At 42.1% G+C, this 15,269-nt stretch overlaps 1 protein-coding gene across 3 annotated transcripts in view; it reads left to right on the top strand.

Moving 5' to 3' along the window:
- nf2a (NF2, moesin-ezrin-radixin like (MERLIN) tumor suppressor a) overlaps nt 1-15,269 on the top strand; it is a 40,801-nt gene that overhangs the window by 171 nt on the left and 25,361 nt on the right. For 2 of the 3 annotated variants that reach the window (XR_008809831.1, XM_056274513.1), the window contains exons 1-5: nt 215-285; nt 728-901; nt 3,766-3,891; nt 4,063-4,185; nt 7,967-8,050. Coding sequence is in view for 1 of the 3 variants with exons in the window: in XM_056274513.1 (XP_056130488.1) it covers nt 788-901; nt 3,766-3,891; nt 4,063-4,185; nt 7,967-8,050 (447 nt within the window). In the remaining 2 variants the exon portion in view is untranslated. Of the gene's footprint in view, nt 1-214; nt 286-727; nt 902-3,765; nt 3,892-4,062; nt 4,186-7,966; nt 8,051-15,269 lie in introns of those variants that run through there. The other variant, XR_008809832.1, reaches the window with a different exon arrangement.

Below are 15,269 nucleotides of genomic sequence, written 5' to 3'. Positions count from 1 at the left end.
ATTTCAGGCACCGCCCCTTTATGGCGCAGGGGGCCGGGTTTAGTGCGGGGAGAAGAACGCATAGTCCAGCTTGATTGGTTGAGCGGAGCAGCGGAAAGGGGGCGGGGCAGAAAACGTATAGTCCTGTTTGATTGGTTTACCGAACTAGAGGGAAGGGAAACTTTCTTCCAAGCCAAGAGTCTAGCTGGCCACAGCAACATTAGCACAATAAAGGCTGCCCTCGGGCTTGGACCTGAAGAAATTTGCGATTACATCTCTCAGAAGGAATTCACCTGATTCGCAACTGTGAGGGCATTATCTTTAAACGTAAACGTCATCAGAATTTATTGTATGGCTATGCAATATTCAATAGGTCTGGGTATAGGATCTCCACTAACAGTTTAGCTAATGTTAGCTTACAATAACAAGAGTCAGTCAACAAACGTTGAGTTATACGTTTTGGGGGTAGTTTATGTCTCCCAAAATGACCAAATCACTATGACCAGGGTATTGCTAAAGCGTGAAGGTGTTAGAGGAAGACGAGTATTTCCACTAGTTGTTACTTGTTCATGAGGCATTAAAAGTTGGAGTTTGATCCAAATTAGCTAGCGTTAGCCGAATGGGCTACTCTTGGTTGCCAGGTGTAGTTACAGCTGTGATTAACCGAATAGTCATTTCCATGAACTTGTCCACAATATCAACCAAAGAGATGGAAACAGAAACAGCGCCTTTATCCATTTTTTGTCAGCTACAGTGCACACTGTGAATCATCAACTCCAGTAGACAAAAGCTTTTCAGGACAGTCGTCATGGCAAGTGCCTTAGCAGCAAAAATTGGTCTCAATTCACTGAGAAAAAGGCAAGCCAAAAACTTCAACGTCAGGATCAGCACAATGGAATCAGAGTTGGAGTTCAGTTGTGAGGTGTGTGATTTTTTTTCTTCTTCTTTTCAACCCTATTTCTAAGGTGTACAACTCAAACAATAACAATGCAATTGGGGAGATGGCGTCTCACGTCCATCTCAGTTCTCCCTCCAATGCATGCAAGGGTCATTCTCTGAAATCTCTTTAGCATTGCAGAGCACAGTCACAAAGGCTCAAATTCACTCATGATCTATTTTGTTATTTCACATGTAAATTTGAAACAGCAGCTTTTCATTGCCAACATTTGTTAGTTTCTGATTCAAGTGGATTGTGCTATCAACAGAATTTATGCAAACTTCATTCCTTATAAAATTAGTGTCTGGTAGTACTGTTCCCTTTCAAGAGACACGGTCGGGGAGCTACCTCTTTTGACACAAGGTGGCAGCAAGTAACTGTGGGTACAATGTAGTTGGTGTAACAGCCCACAACAAAGATAATCCAAGAGTATATAGGCAGTGTATGGCCATGCAGCTGTGTGTTGTGCAGAAAGAGTTAGGCAAAGGGCAGTCAAGGTCAAAACCTGTTCCAATGTAGATCTTATTGAAGCACGCCACCAGTTTATAGCACAAAATAGTCAAATCAGCAAAGTGGGTTATTGTTCTAAATTTTAAAAGTACATTTAAAAATATATCTTGGTCTTGCAGTGTCGGATTTCATGGACAATTTTCCTGATTATGTGCCAAAGCAAAAAGGCGTCTAAATCACTTTAAAAGCTCATCCCTGTACTTAAAGGGGAGGAAACCAAACCAAAGTTCACAGCTGGTAATTACACAAAGCAGTAGAATGTCAATTGCAGGTTTGCACTTTCTATTTTCTGTGCTAGGATGATATTTGTATCAATTATGGGTTTTGTAAATAGCAATTATCGGGCTTTGGTCATCTAGGCTGAGAGATTTCATTTAGACTTGCATATTAGACTAAAATGACCTTTGTGGTCCATAGCTGTCTTCCCTGCCCCAGGGTGAGCTAATGTTCCTTACTTTTTTTCTACCCATACCCATTACCTCTTCCTCTTTTTCCAGACTGAATGCACTTGAAAGTGGCTGATACTCTTAGTTAGCTATGGATTTTATTCGATGAAAGACAATTAACTAGGAATATGTATAGCTGATATACCTTTCTAGTTGCTCTCACTTGAATGGGAAGACCTTTGTGGGCCCCTGCCTTGAGCTGATCTGAGGTTAGGTTCAGATAGGTCAGTGGTCTGGACACTGGAAAGCAGCAATCCTGTCAGTTTTCACTCATACCCCAATTTAAAACACATGAATCAGTTAATCAAGGTCTTGGTTTGCAGGTTATTAGTTGAATGAGGTGTGTTAAGGTTGATGTGACAATTTAATAGGATAGCAGCTCTAACTACCTGTCACAGGGGTAGATACATCAATAGGTTTTGTTATAGCAAAGGCAGCTTCACATCACAGGCAACTGATATTTTACCCTCTAAAACAGTGATATTCAACTACCATATTTCCCGGACTATAAGTCACTGTTGTTTTACTCATCCTGGCTGCTCCTGCGACTTGTGCTCCAAAGTGATTTATACAATGTAATTTTGTCGGACGAATTCACTGCGTTTCAACTAAGGCCACTAGATAGCACTGTTTAATCTTGTGACTCGATTGAAAATACTGTACCACCATATAAATGTGACCTGTGTTTTTTTTCCTTACAACACTGCATTTCAACTAAGGCCACTAGGTGACACTGTTTAATTTTGTGACTCAATTGAAAATACTGTACCATCATTTAAGACTTACCGGAGGGGCTTATATATATTTTTTTCTTCCTCACAACAACATGTTTTTTTGCTGAGTGCAATTTATACTCCGGTGTGACTTGTAGTCTGGGAAATATGGTATGTGTCATGGAGGGCCATATTTATACAGGTTTTCATTCCAACTCAACCCTAGACCAGCTGATCTCACTGATTAGACCTCGCCTGTCTGGTTGAATGTGTGCTTATTAGTGAGATCAGCTGGTCTAGGGTTGGATTTGAGAGAAAACCTTTAAACACATGGCCCTCCATGGCACATGATTTTTTTTTTTTGTGGAGTTTTCTCCCCACCCCCCCAATTGTACTTGGCCAATTACCCCACTCTTCTGAGCCATCCTGGCTGTTGCTCCACCCCCTCTGCTGTACCGGGGAGGGCTACAGACTACAGCATGCCTCCTCCAATACATGTGGAGTTGCCAGCTGCTTCTTTTCACCTGACAGTGAGGAGTTTCACCAGGGGGATGTAGTGTGCGGGAGGATCTTGCTATTGCCCCGAGTTCCCCCTCCCCCTGAACAGGCGCCCCGACCAACCAGAGGAAGCGCTAGTGCAGTTACCAGGACACGTACCCACATCCGGCTTCTCATCTGAAGACATAGCCAAATGTGTCTGTAGGGACACCCGACCAAGCCGGAGGTAAAACGGGGATTCAAACTGGCGAACCCTGTGTTGGTAGGCAATGAAATAGACCGCTACGCTACCCGGACTCTCAGCACATGATTGAGTACCACTGCTCTAAAGAGTCACAAACTTCTGTCCATTTGCACATACACACACACTCCTGGCAGATGACAAGCCTAGTTAGTAACAGATTCTGCACTTGTACTCAGAGTGCTTTGCAGTGACAGGCTTAATTAGTTTATACCAGCAGACTATTCTACAACAATCTTAATTCAAGATCTACAAGTGATTTTTATATTTAAATGAATAAACTAATATACTTGACATAGCACTAGACACAGTGGCCGCATCTCAAATTATCATACGTTTTCAATAGATCCATATCAGTAGCAATCAAACCCAATGTAGGGAAGCAGTCTCAAAGTCTTTCTCCTGTGTTCAGTTTTTGCTAGAATCTTTATTGTGTCACAGGTCAAATGGAAAGGAAAAGACCTATTTGACTTGGTGTGTCGGACTCTGGGACTGAGGGAGACATGGTTCTTTGGGCTTCGGTATGACATCAAGGACACAGTAGCTTGGCTGAAGATGGACAAGAAGGTAATTGACATGCTGCGCCTTAGCATCCCACCTGTTCACTGGCAATAGATCTTAACAGAGATGACATGAGCCCAAATGTTGCTGATGTAGATGTGATAACAATTAAAAAGACATTACTCCCCACCACCCTGTGAGTGTTAATTTGTATCCTGACTGGTTGACCTGTTGCAGGTTTTAGATCAGGAGGTACCCAAGGAGGAGCCGATCACCCTTCACTTCTTGGCGAAGTTCTACCCTGAAAATGCTGAGGAGGAGTTAGTTCAAGACATCACTCAGCATCTCTTCTTCCTACAGGTAACTACGCACAGTGTAGGCCTTGTTTCTTGTAATGATTTCAAAGCTTGTTTGTAATTTGTGTTTCTAGTCAGCTTTATTTTTCTTTTAAAATAAAAAAAAGGCAGCATAATCTTTCTTTGCTGGCACTGTTATTGCAGATTTTTAATCAGAATCAGAATACTTTATTCATCCCCGAGGGGAAATTGGGTAACCCAAAATTTTTGTTCTTTTTTTTTTTTTTTTTACCCTGGTTGTTCCTTTGAGCGAGTGAGTTTTACATCTCCCACCTACTGTTCACGTGCTGAGATAATCAGAGTTTAGGGCTGCACTATTCATTGTAAGTAATCTGAATATCGGGATTTCAGTGTTTTACAGTGTTTTAGTGCGCAACGTGTGCCCATGTTACATAAACAAAAAGTTGGCAGTAACAGGTGGGAAAGAAAGAGAGAAGCCCAAAATACAGCGTTATGCGAAGAGGATGATGATTAGTTGCAAATGTGAAAGTAATTTTGTTTTTTGAAACCGAGATCACAGTATACAGTGAAATAATTAGAATTATAATTGTTGCCTTAATCATGTAGCCTTATTAGAATTGGTGCAAAATATCACACAGCGAGACATCCTCCGAGAGGGAACTTGGCACAGTGCTGTCCTGCAATTTTATGGTTGTGCTTTTCCCATGCTTTTTTTGTTATTTGTGTTTCTAGTCAGCTTTATTCTATCCTTTAAAAGAAACAGATCTGTCGCAAAATCATTCTTTGAAAGTACTCACAACTTCTTTTTTCTCTCTTATGGCTGTACCCTTGAGAAAGTGAGCGTTTAGCCCTTCTCCATCTATTCGGCTATCACCTGTCAAAAAACGAGAGCCCTCATGAGAGAGATCTCTCTCTGAGTCTGTGATCACTGACTGACATGCCTCCCCCTCTTGTCTTCTGCTTTCCAATTTGAAAGCAATGTGGGCTTTCAGGTCCCTGCAGATAAACTTTAAAATCGACATGCCTCTCAGAACCTACCCTGGATCCCTGCCTGGACAGTGGGCAAAGTAGGTTTTTATCTCTCTTTTCTGTGCAAGCTACTCAGAGGCTTGCTGTGCATGAGGCCTTTTAGAGGTTAGAAGTAAGATTCATCTCTGAAATGCTAGGCCAAGGTCTTTTTGTGTGTATGTGTGCTCGTGTGGTGGGTCAACTGAGATTTCGGCACCGTCAGATCTTTCTTTACCATAGACAGTTGAGAATATAACGATTCTCTGTGATGTTAAGATTTTGGATTTCACATGTCCCACCAGTCATTAAGCCACAATTTTGCACCTTGCCTGCAGCCTTTTCACCGTCTCGATCACAAGCCAACAGGGGGCAGCCATGTGCAGACATTGTGTTGAGTTGTCAGGCAAGGCTCCCCTGTAATGGACTTTCTCCATTGTCCCGCCTCTGATTGTGTGCAGCCAAGTGGAATCAATGCGCAACATATTACCGCTGCCATTTTTCTTCACATAATACTCTCTGGGGAATTCCTGCAGGGGCCAGAAATACTATTCCTGCTTGTGAGAGATGAGATTTGTAACCGTGCTCCTGCCGTCCAATTCGACCGGCCACGTTTATCAATTACCAATTAGGTTTTAAGGGCTTCGGTTATTGGCCTAGTTAATGACTTGTTCCCCATGGGATGGCCATCTCACCCCCCCCCCCCATAGCAGTCTCATCATATTCAGTCCGCTGCTTAGGTTTAGCTCCACGGCTCAAGACAGCGATGTGCGTTTGTGTTTCTCGGAGTGCAAGCACTTATCTACTTAAGGCCTATCAAAAAAATTAGAAAAAAAAAATCCCCATCTGTCCTTAATCCATTTAGAGGCAGTTTGAGTGACTTATTTATTTACTTGTTTGTTTGTTAATCCAGAGGGAAACCTCCCTCGCAAAAGACCTCCAAGGCTTGCAACACATCAGCCAACAAATCAGTCAAGTTAAAGCAATGCAAGTGCTTTACACCAACAACAAAACAACAACCAAAGAGGGGCGTACAAATGGCCAATGCCTGCTTATTGCTCTATTCTCATTAATTCCCATGATGTCGGCAGCATGCCACAGTTCAGACAGTGTCACTGGCGTGACAGCTGGATTAGCGCTTATCAGAAATAATCACGCAGGCCGCCGCAACCCCGTCTCCTGTGACACACACACACACACACACACTCACATTCTCTATCCCTCACCACAGCCTGTGGTCTTGACAGCAGCACAGCCTCATTTGTAAACCAGATTGGAAATCTCAGCCCCTTAATGTCTCCCACGATTGGGGGCCATCATCCTTTCCTCCACATGCTTGTTAGGTCACGGCAAGAGGACATAACAAGATTGGCTTTAAAAATGATGAGGCTTGAAAAGTATCGAGATGGCCCCTTACCTTAAAGGGGGGACAAAGAATGTTTGCACTGCTGTTGCTTTGACATCTGGCTCTCGAGTCCATACATTGTCCCAGTCATCTGTGACCGACTGGCCTTCAGGTGTGGTGGCGCTGCAAAATGAAACGCGTCTTGAGCTGAAATCAGTACCAGTGTAATGTAGGTTATTTTATGGAGTTGATGGCATTACTTTGTTCCAAAGCTTCTTCTATATCCTAACCAGGGTGCATATCCCAACACCAGTCTTTGCCCCATACCAGAAAAACCAACCCTACCTTTCTCCCCCTCACTTGAAACAGGGCTTATAATCCTACCCTCACTGTAGCATATCTCACCAGATGCAAGCACATGCACATACACTCATCTTTTACCCTAACCAGGAGTCGTATTCTCACCACCTGCATGCCTATGTTTTTGTATGTTTGTCCTTTTTTTAAAAGCGCTTTTGCTTTAACTACAGAAGAAAAAAGATTTTCATCTTCATGAGCTTTGTTTATTTCTGCCAGGTCGTTATGTTCTTGTGACTTGCAAGTGGACTCACTTGGACCAGCTTAAGCATATCCAAATGAATATCAGTTGGTTTGCAGCTCTCAGCATAATTGCTAATAGGTCCCCATGTGGCCATGCTGATGATGTCTTATTTATTTCATATAGTTATTCTGTGTTTTTGCGACAAACACTGCAAGTAAACATCGAGCAACAGTGGCTGGTAGTTTATTTGCTTAGCTCTGAGTTTACCAGGAATTCATTTTGGGAATTTGAAACCAAAAGTCACAAGAGAAGGGGGTTACTTGCAGCTTATTGCTCAGCTGCTGTCAAACCTCTTTTTTCAAGGGGAACCTGAGCGCTGCCTATACCTGCTGTATGGCTCTCCTGTGTGTCATATTGATGAAAGGAGGAATCCGTGCTAATAGGGTGCAGGATTCTGGCTGTCAAAGACTTGGCTGTCAGAACATTGGGATTTAACTTCCACTGTCATCCCATACCCTTGAAATATGATTTTTTTTTTTTTTTTGTTCGGGTCAAGTTAGATGTCATGCCAATTTGACTCAACACCTTTAACTCCCTATACTTATTTTGCTCCTCTCATGGCAACCAATGCACACTGGACACAGTGGGTTAATTGTTAGGAAAATGTAAGGATTCATGGTTTATATTACAGCTTTTTTCCCCTTCTCAGCCATCATGGAAATCACATGAACTGCTCTTACACAATACAAAAGATCATAAACTAAACTCTAATTGAGAATGTGTCTATATGACCAGAGATAAAACTGGAACATTTAATTTAGAGGTTTTTTTAAAAAAAATGTATGTATTGGTGATCAGTACAGAGGCCTTCGTCATCCAGACAGATAGATGTAATTGGTAATAGCTCCTCACCAATTCTTTGCCACTCCCTAGGTGAAGAAGAAGATTTTGGAAGAAGACATCCATTGTCCACCTGAGGCCTCTGTACTGCTGGCCTCTTATGCGGTCCATGCTAAGGTTAGTAACCTCACTGAGTGGAGTAGACTAACTAGTTTACTCTTGTTTTCAAATAACAATATCAGTATATATATGTTTAACTTTTTTTTTGTCTGTCTTTCTGGCCATCTTTGTGCCTTTCCATTTATTTATCTGTCTTAAAAACAACAAACTTAACACAGTTCTGTCTGTCTGTCTGTCCATTTCCTCATCAGTCTTTAAATAGTCATTATTCATGCTGAAAGATAAAATGGTTAGCATTGGCCTTCACTGAAAATCTTTTGGCAATCAAGCCTCTGTGAAATGAAAAACTCCCCCTGCTACATTTCAGTCTGTCTCAGTAATTTTGGTCGAAGGATCCCATCACTCCCAAAATCCCAGGGAGAAAGACAGGGAGAACCCTAGAGGAGGTCCCTTCATTTTGACAGGTGGACAGGGTCTGGTGAAGGCACATCTCCTACCTCAAGGACTGAGCTGAGCACTCAGGAGAAACCCTCCACCCAACCTCCTAGCCCTTATGCCAATTTATCTGGAATCGACCGAAAGAGACCAACTGTGTAGATAAAAAAGAAAAAAAAAAAAAAACAACGAAAAATCAACTGAAGACGACTTCCATCCACTGTCAACACCGTCAAACTGGACCCCATTAAAAAGCAGGGCAAACCAGAACTTGTTTCCATCTAATCAGCGGTCCATTTCCATTAGGGCGGATCAAATTAAATCAGCAAAACAAGGAGGACACAGGTAGCTGGTCAGTGGAGTAGCAGCTGAGAGGCCCGTTTTCTCCCTTATCCTTTTCTTCTTGCCTGAGTAGTTTTTTGAGCAGAAAGCACAGAGCAGCCCGACGAAGTACATTAGACCACCGCGGGACCCTGACTCATCTGTAAAGAATTGATTATCTCGAGCCCAAGGGTTTATCAGAGGAGAGAGCAGCGACTTAGATGGGGCTTCAGGTCATGTCTGTGTGTGTTATTGTATCTGTACATATGCTTGCACATGTGCAGATGCATCCAAAGACAGCATGTCAGCAGAAAGGGGGAACAATCTCATGACTGGTCTCATGGATGCGTTCAGGTAGGAAAGTCGTACGCTAGCTAGCGAGGTTTAATCAGTTCCCAATCAGAGCAGAATGTGGCATGTAATTCACGACAAATGCGCCAGAAAGCTGTGCAGGAGCCTCCATTATCCCGTGGGAGATAGAGCAAGTAAAGCGATGGAATGATAGCAATTAGAAGCGAGCGAATCTATGTGTGCCTAAGTGCTTCATCATAGTCATATGAGGAAAAAGGTATACTCTGTTATTCCCCCCGAAAGTGAAATTTATTTTTGGCCAGCTATTGGGAAAGAGTTATGATAGTAGAGGAATCAAAACTGGGTCTTTCAATTGGGAAATGACCTCACCCACCCACAGACCTTCCTGCCACCTGTTTTCCTACCCAAAACCATAGTTGTTTGAATGCATACCTCTGCATGTACACATGTTTGTGCATGTATGTAGATTCATGCATGGCAAACTGTAGGTCTGCTCTTGTAGCTGATAATTCTGCTGTGCCAGGTCTGTATAGTGGAGAACCTCTTCTGGCCCGATCTGTATTCTGGGGGAATGTGGTACTACACAGCGGCAATGATCAGGAAGTTTCCATAAACAACCATGATGGAAAACACAGAGGGTGCTACAGAGGCCCGATGCCAGCACCCAAACCCCACCCACCCCCTTCCCAGGCAGTTCCAATAGTGGGTGACCAGCCAAGCAGAGAAGGAAATGACACACTGACACACATAAGCTTGCTGACATCAGGGTGAAACAACTCAGTAGAGTATTCTAGCCATAGATTTTTTTTGTTTTACTTTTTTATTGAATCTAGTCCAAAACTGGCTTCACATGTGGCCTTGGTTAACTGCCTCTGGAAGTTGCAGACCAACTCTATATTCAAAGCGAAATTTTGACACGGGAGAAAAAGTCTTTGGTATTCTTCCAGGCAAGATTTAGGAAGGCTGTATTAATGCTAGTAAAGTGAAAATGAGGCCTCTTCAAAATACAAGATTTTAGACAACAGTAAAAATACATTGCATTTTTGAGCAGAATACATTTTAATCAGTTTTTATTGCTGCACTGTTATTGTTTGTGTTGTAAGTGATAATCTTTGAGCAAAATCACTAACAACCGACTGTCCTCTGAGAATTGGTTGTTGCTGTTGGTGTAATGTTTCTAATAATTTAGTGTTTCTAATAATTGCAATCCAGTATTGCAAACAGAGAGCATATGAGAGCCACAGCCAAACACCCATCCAATCTCTCCTTGAGCCATACCCCAATCGATGCCATGATATTTCCATGTCTGTATATAATATGTTATTCAGTACCTCCAAAAAACTATTTGGGAGATTAGGGGGTAGAAACTGAAAAGGAAGGGTCTGAATAAATGCCCCTTGGCTTCTCCATTCTGTTTGCCAGTGTATCTCGTTTCTAGTTTAGCTTTTCCTCTGCAGTCTGTGTGCGGGGGTGCTAATTCAATTCAGTTCAATTCAAAACGGTGATTGTGCCAAGGGGAGAGTGTGGTTTCCAGTGGGGGTTTACAATAACAGCATCATAAAAATGCAGAGGAAAACACCAGTAGCAACACCATATAGACAAAGAACAGTTGATAAGGCCAGACAGAAATACCATACTGCACATGAAGCAATAAATCTTTGCTGATAGTGCAAAATATCAAGGTCTTAAGTGCAAGACTATATACCATACAGTCAAACCTGCAAATTTAGTAATTCAAGTTCTTTGCCTTGGCCAGGGGTTAAAGAACAGTCTATTTTTTTTCTTTTTTTTTTTACCCCTTATTCTCCCCAATTGTACCTGGCCAAATTACCCCACTCTTCTGAGCCACCCCCATCACTGCTCCACCCCCTCTGCCTATCCAGGGAGGGCTGCAGACTACCACATGCTTCCTCCAATACATGTGGAGTCACCAGCCACTTCTTTTCATCTGACAGTGAGGAGTTTCGCCAGGAGGACGTAGCACGTGGGGGAGATCATGCTATTCTAGCCAGTTCCCCCCCCCCCAACAGGCTCCCCTAATGACTAGAGGAGGCGCTAGTGCAGCAACCAGGACATGTAACCACATCTGGCTTCCCACCCACAGACACAGCCAATTGTGTCTGTCGGAACGCCTGACCAAGCTGGAGGTAACACAGGGATTTGAACCGGCGATCCCCGTGTTGGTTAGGCAACAGAATAGATCGTTACACTACCCGGACACTCAGGCTAAGGCAATCTTACATGGTGTGTAGAGGGTGTTGGGTTGAACCGCCCTCTATGACGATGACCAAGACTATCGAGAATGGCACTGGCCCTCCAACGCCAAAGGTCAAAGGTTTCAGTTAGTTTCATCTTCCTAACAATGGTAACCCTTCCTGTTTACTGTCTGTTGTTGCAGTCCTACAACACTAAAAGGCAAGTCGGATTATGAATAAACAGATAAGCTTCTTCTAGGTGAATGTTAAGTATTTATTGTAGCTGTCTTAAACAAAAAGAAAAGGAATCCTTTGTGTCCTTGTCCCCCGACAAAATAACAAAACAAGATCACTTACTTCATTGTAGAAGTTGTGGACTCCGGGGGGACCAAGCAAGAGGTTAGTTGTACAGGGATCTTGCACGGTTCCGTAGAGTATGGAAAAGTGATTTTCTTAATCTGATTAAATATTCTCAAGAATGGACGTACCGTTTGTTTTATGACTTGAGAATTTTTCACCCAAGAGCAGGACCTAAGCACTATATATAAAGATGCTTAAAAAAACTTTCAGCAAAGACTAAATGGGATTCTTAGCTGCCAATCTCAGTTTAAGTTACAGCATGCACCACAGTGCTATTAAAAAAAAAAAAAAAGGAACTCTAGTGATGGCACCCCAAAAACATCTTGGGGACAGTAGAGCTTATGCTTGGTTGCTTTTTTTATTTTAGCTCTGCTTTTAACCCTCTTCAACCATATCCTTCAATTCAAAAACTTAGACAGCTGGATGTCAACGCTTCAGTTATCGAGTAGTATCACTAGTTTTTATCGAACAGAACTCAGTGCGTTAAGGTGAAAAACAGTCTGTGTCAGCTAAAAACTATCAGTACTGGAGCTCCACAAGGCTCTGTCAGATCACCTCTTCTTTTTACACGTACACCAATGAGTGCTCATCCAGGCACTCTCAGAACTATATTTCCAAATACTCAGACGATTCTGCCATGTTAATTATTTCTTTATAGGCATGATGGTAAACATTTATCATTTAAGTACGGGAGTTTGTTGATATGTGCGACAAAATCACCTGATTTTAAATACAAACCCCAATTCCAATGAAGTTGGGACGTTGTATAAAACGTGAATAAAAACAGAATGCAATGATTTGCAAATCCTATTCAACCTATATTCGATTGAATACACTACAAAGACAAGATATTTAATGTTCAAACTGATAAACTTTATTGTTTTTTTTTTTTCAAATATTCACTCATTTTGAATTTGATGCCTGCAACACGTTCCTAAGAAGCTGGGACAGGGGCAACAAAAGACTGGGAAAGTTGAGGAATGCTCAAAAAACACCTGTTTGGAACATTCCACACAGGTGAACAGGTTAATTGGAAACAGGTGAGTGTCATGATTGGGTATAAAAGGAGCATCCCTGAAAGGCTCAGTCGTTCACAAGCAAGGATGGGGTGAGGTTCACCACTTTGTGAACAACTGCGTGAGCAAATAGTCTAACAGTTTAAGAACAACGTTTCTCAATGTACAATTGCAACGAATTTAGGGATTTCATCATCTCCAGTCCATAATGTCATCAAAAGATTCAGAGAATCCGGAGAAATCTCTACACGTAAGCGGCAAGGCCGAAAACCAACATTGAATGCCCATGACCTTCGATCCCTCAGGCGGCACTGCATTAAAAACCGACATCATTCTGCAAAGGATATCACCACGTGGGCTCAGGAACACTTGGGAAAACCATCGTCAGTTAACACAGTTCGTCGCTACATCTACAAGTGCAAGTTAAAACTACCATGCAAAGCCAAAGCCATATATCAGCAACACCCAGAAACGCCGCCGGCTTCTCTGGGCCCGTGCTCATCTGAGATGGACTGACGCAAAGTGGAAAAGTGTGCTGTGGTCTGATGAGTCCACATTTCAAATTGTTTTTGGAAATCATGGACGTCGTGTCCTCCGGGCTAAAGAGGAAAAGGACCATCCAGATTGTTATAAGTGCAAAGTTCAAAAGCCAGCATCTGTGATGGTATGGGGGTGTGTTAGTGCCCATGGCATCATGGGTAACTTGCACATCTGTGAAGGCACCATTAACACTGACAGGTACATACAGGTTTTGGAGCAACATACGCTGCCATCCAAGTGAAGTCTTTTTCAGGGACGACCCTGCTTATTTCAGCAAGACAATGCCAAGCCACGTTCTGCACGTGTTAGAACAGCGTGGCTTCGTAGTAAAAGAGTGCGGGTACTAGACTGGCCTGTCTGCAGTCCAGACCTGTCTCCCATTGAAAATGTGTGGTGCATTATGAAGTGCAAAATACGACAATGGAGACCCCGGACTGTTGAGCAACTGAAGTTGTACATCAAGCAAGAATGGGAAAGAATTCCACCTACAAAGCTTCAACAATTAGTGTCCTCAGTTCCCAAATGCTTATTGAGTGTTGTTAAAAGGAAAGGTGATGTAAAACAGTGGTAAACATGCCCCTGTCCCAGCATTTTTGGAACGTGTTGCAGGCATCAAAATCAAAATGAGTTAATATTTGCAAAAAAAAACAGTAAAGTTTATCAGTTTGAACATTAAATATCTTGTCTTTGTAGTGTATTCAATTGAATATAGGTCGAAAAGAATTTGCAAATCATTGTATTCTGTTTTTATTTCCGTTTTACACAACGTCCCAACTTCATTGGAATTGGGGTTTGTACAAATAAATCCGAGGAGATTATTTTTGATCCCAAAGAAATTGGTGACAGTTCAGTGGTTATACATTACCAGCCCATTGCACTGGGTATGATCTCAACTCCTCCAGAGAACGTATCTTTTATGTAGATTGCGTCTGTATGCGGTCGAGCAAATAATGATGTTTCTGGTTTATCAGGCTGTTTTGGAACGTGTGATCAGGTATGGAATGACTGCGTGGTTTGGGAACCTTCCTCTGTCATCAGAATCAAAGTGATCTCATTTAGTTCAGCCAGAAGGATCATTATAATCTTCAGTCTCTCTTTGAGCAGTGCATACTTAAACGGGTAAAGGGAATCCTCTGTGATCCATCCCATGTTCTGTACTCTCAGTATGAGCTGTTACCATCAGGCAGACGATACAGAGCTCAGTGGAGCAAATTGAATCAATTTAAGGACTCCTTTGTGCCTGTATCAGTTGGAATTTTAAACAGTAGCCTAAAATAAGCAGCGGGTGCAGAGGCTGCACTGCAGGACAAAAACCCAAATGATTGATGTCTCAGGTTCTATATTTTTTTCCTGTTATAGTTGCACTCTCTATATCTTCTGTTTGCTGGTGTTGTGTGCCCATATGTGTTGACGGGTCTAGCTTTGTAGAGGCCAAATCAAATTTCCCCATGGGGACAATAATGTATCAATGTATCTATCTATCTGTCTATCTGTCTATCTATCATCAAAAGACGTGCATGTTAGGGTTAATACTCCTGTCTGAGCCCCTGAGCAAAGCAATGGAAAGAAGAACTACAGTTGGTCCCCAGGCGCTGCAGCTGCCCACTGCTCCTAGACAATAGGATGGGTTAAACGCAGAGAGCACATTTCATTGTAACCGAAAAACTGTACAATTGACAAAAATAAAGTGGCACAAAAAAAAAATGTAATCCAGTGAGTCAAGTAAATTCTTTGAGACAGTACAAGCCTGTTTCATGCCATAAGCAATCATCAGTTGTCAAACTGTTTGCTTATGGCATGGAACAGGCTTGTACTGTCTCATAAAGAATTTACAATTTACTTGACTAACTGGATTATTTTGCTCCTTATTTGTTGAGCACTTTCCCTACCATTGAGTGTTTCTTTTAACAAAGTTATATATATATATATATATATATATATATATATATATATAGCTAATAGTGACAAGTATAGGCGAGCCTCCAACAGCTTTGCTTCTGGGCTGCATTACACTAAGTGGTTTATAGTATGTTTACATTCATTTATATATTACGTTTATTTATGTAGGTTATAACCACACACCCTATTGTGGTTTAC

This window comes from Lampris incognitus, chromosome 1, assembly GCF_029633865.1.
Source record: "Lampris incognitus isolate fLamInc1 chromosome 1, fLamInc1.hap2, whole genome shotgun sequence".
In the NCBI taxonomy this organism is placed as follows: Eukaryota; Metazoa; Chordata; class Actinopteri; order Lampriformes; family Lampridae; genus Lampris; species Lampris incognitus.
The sequence above is the reverse complement of the archived record's forward strand: the minus strand, read 5'-3'. Positions and strand labels throughout refer to the sequence as shown.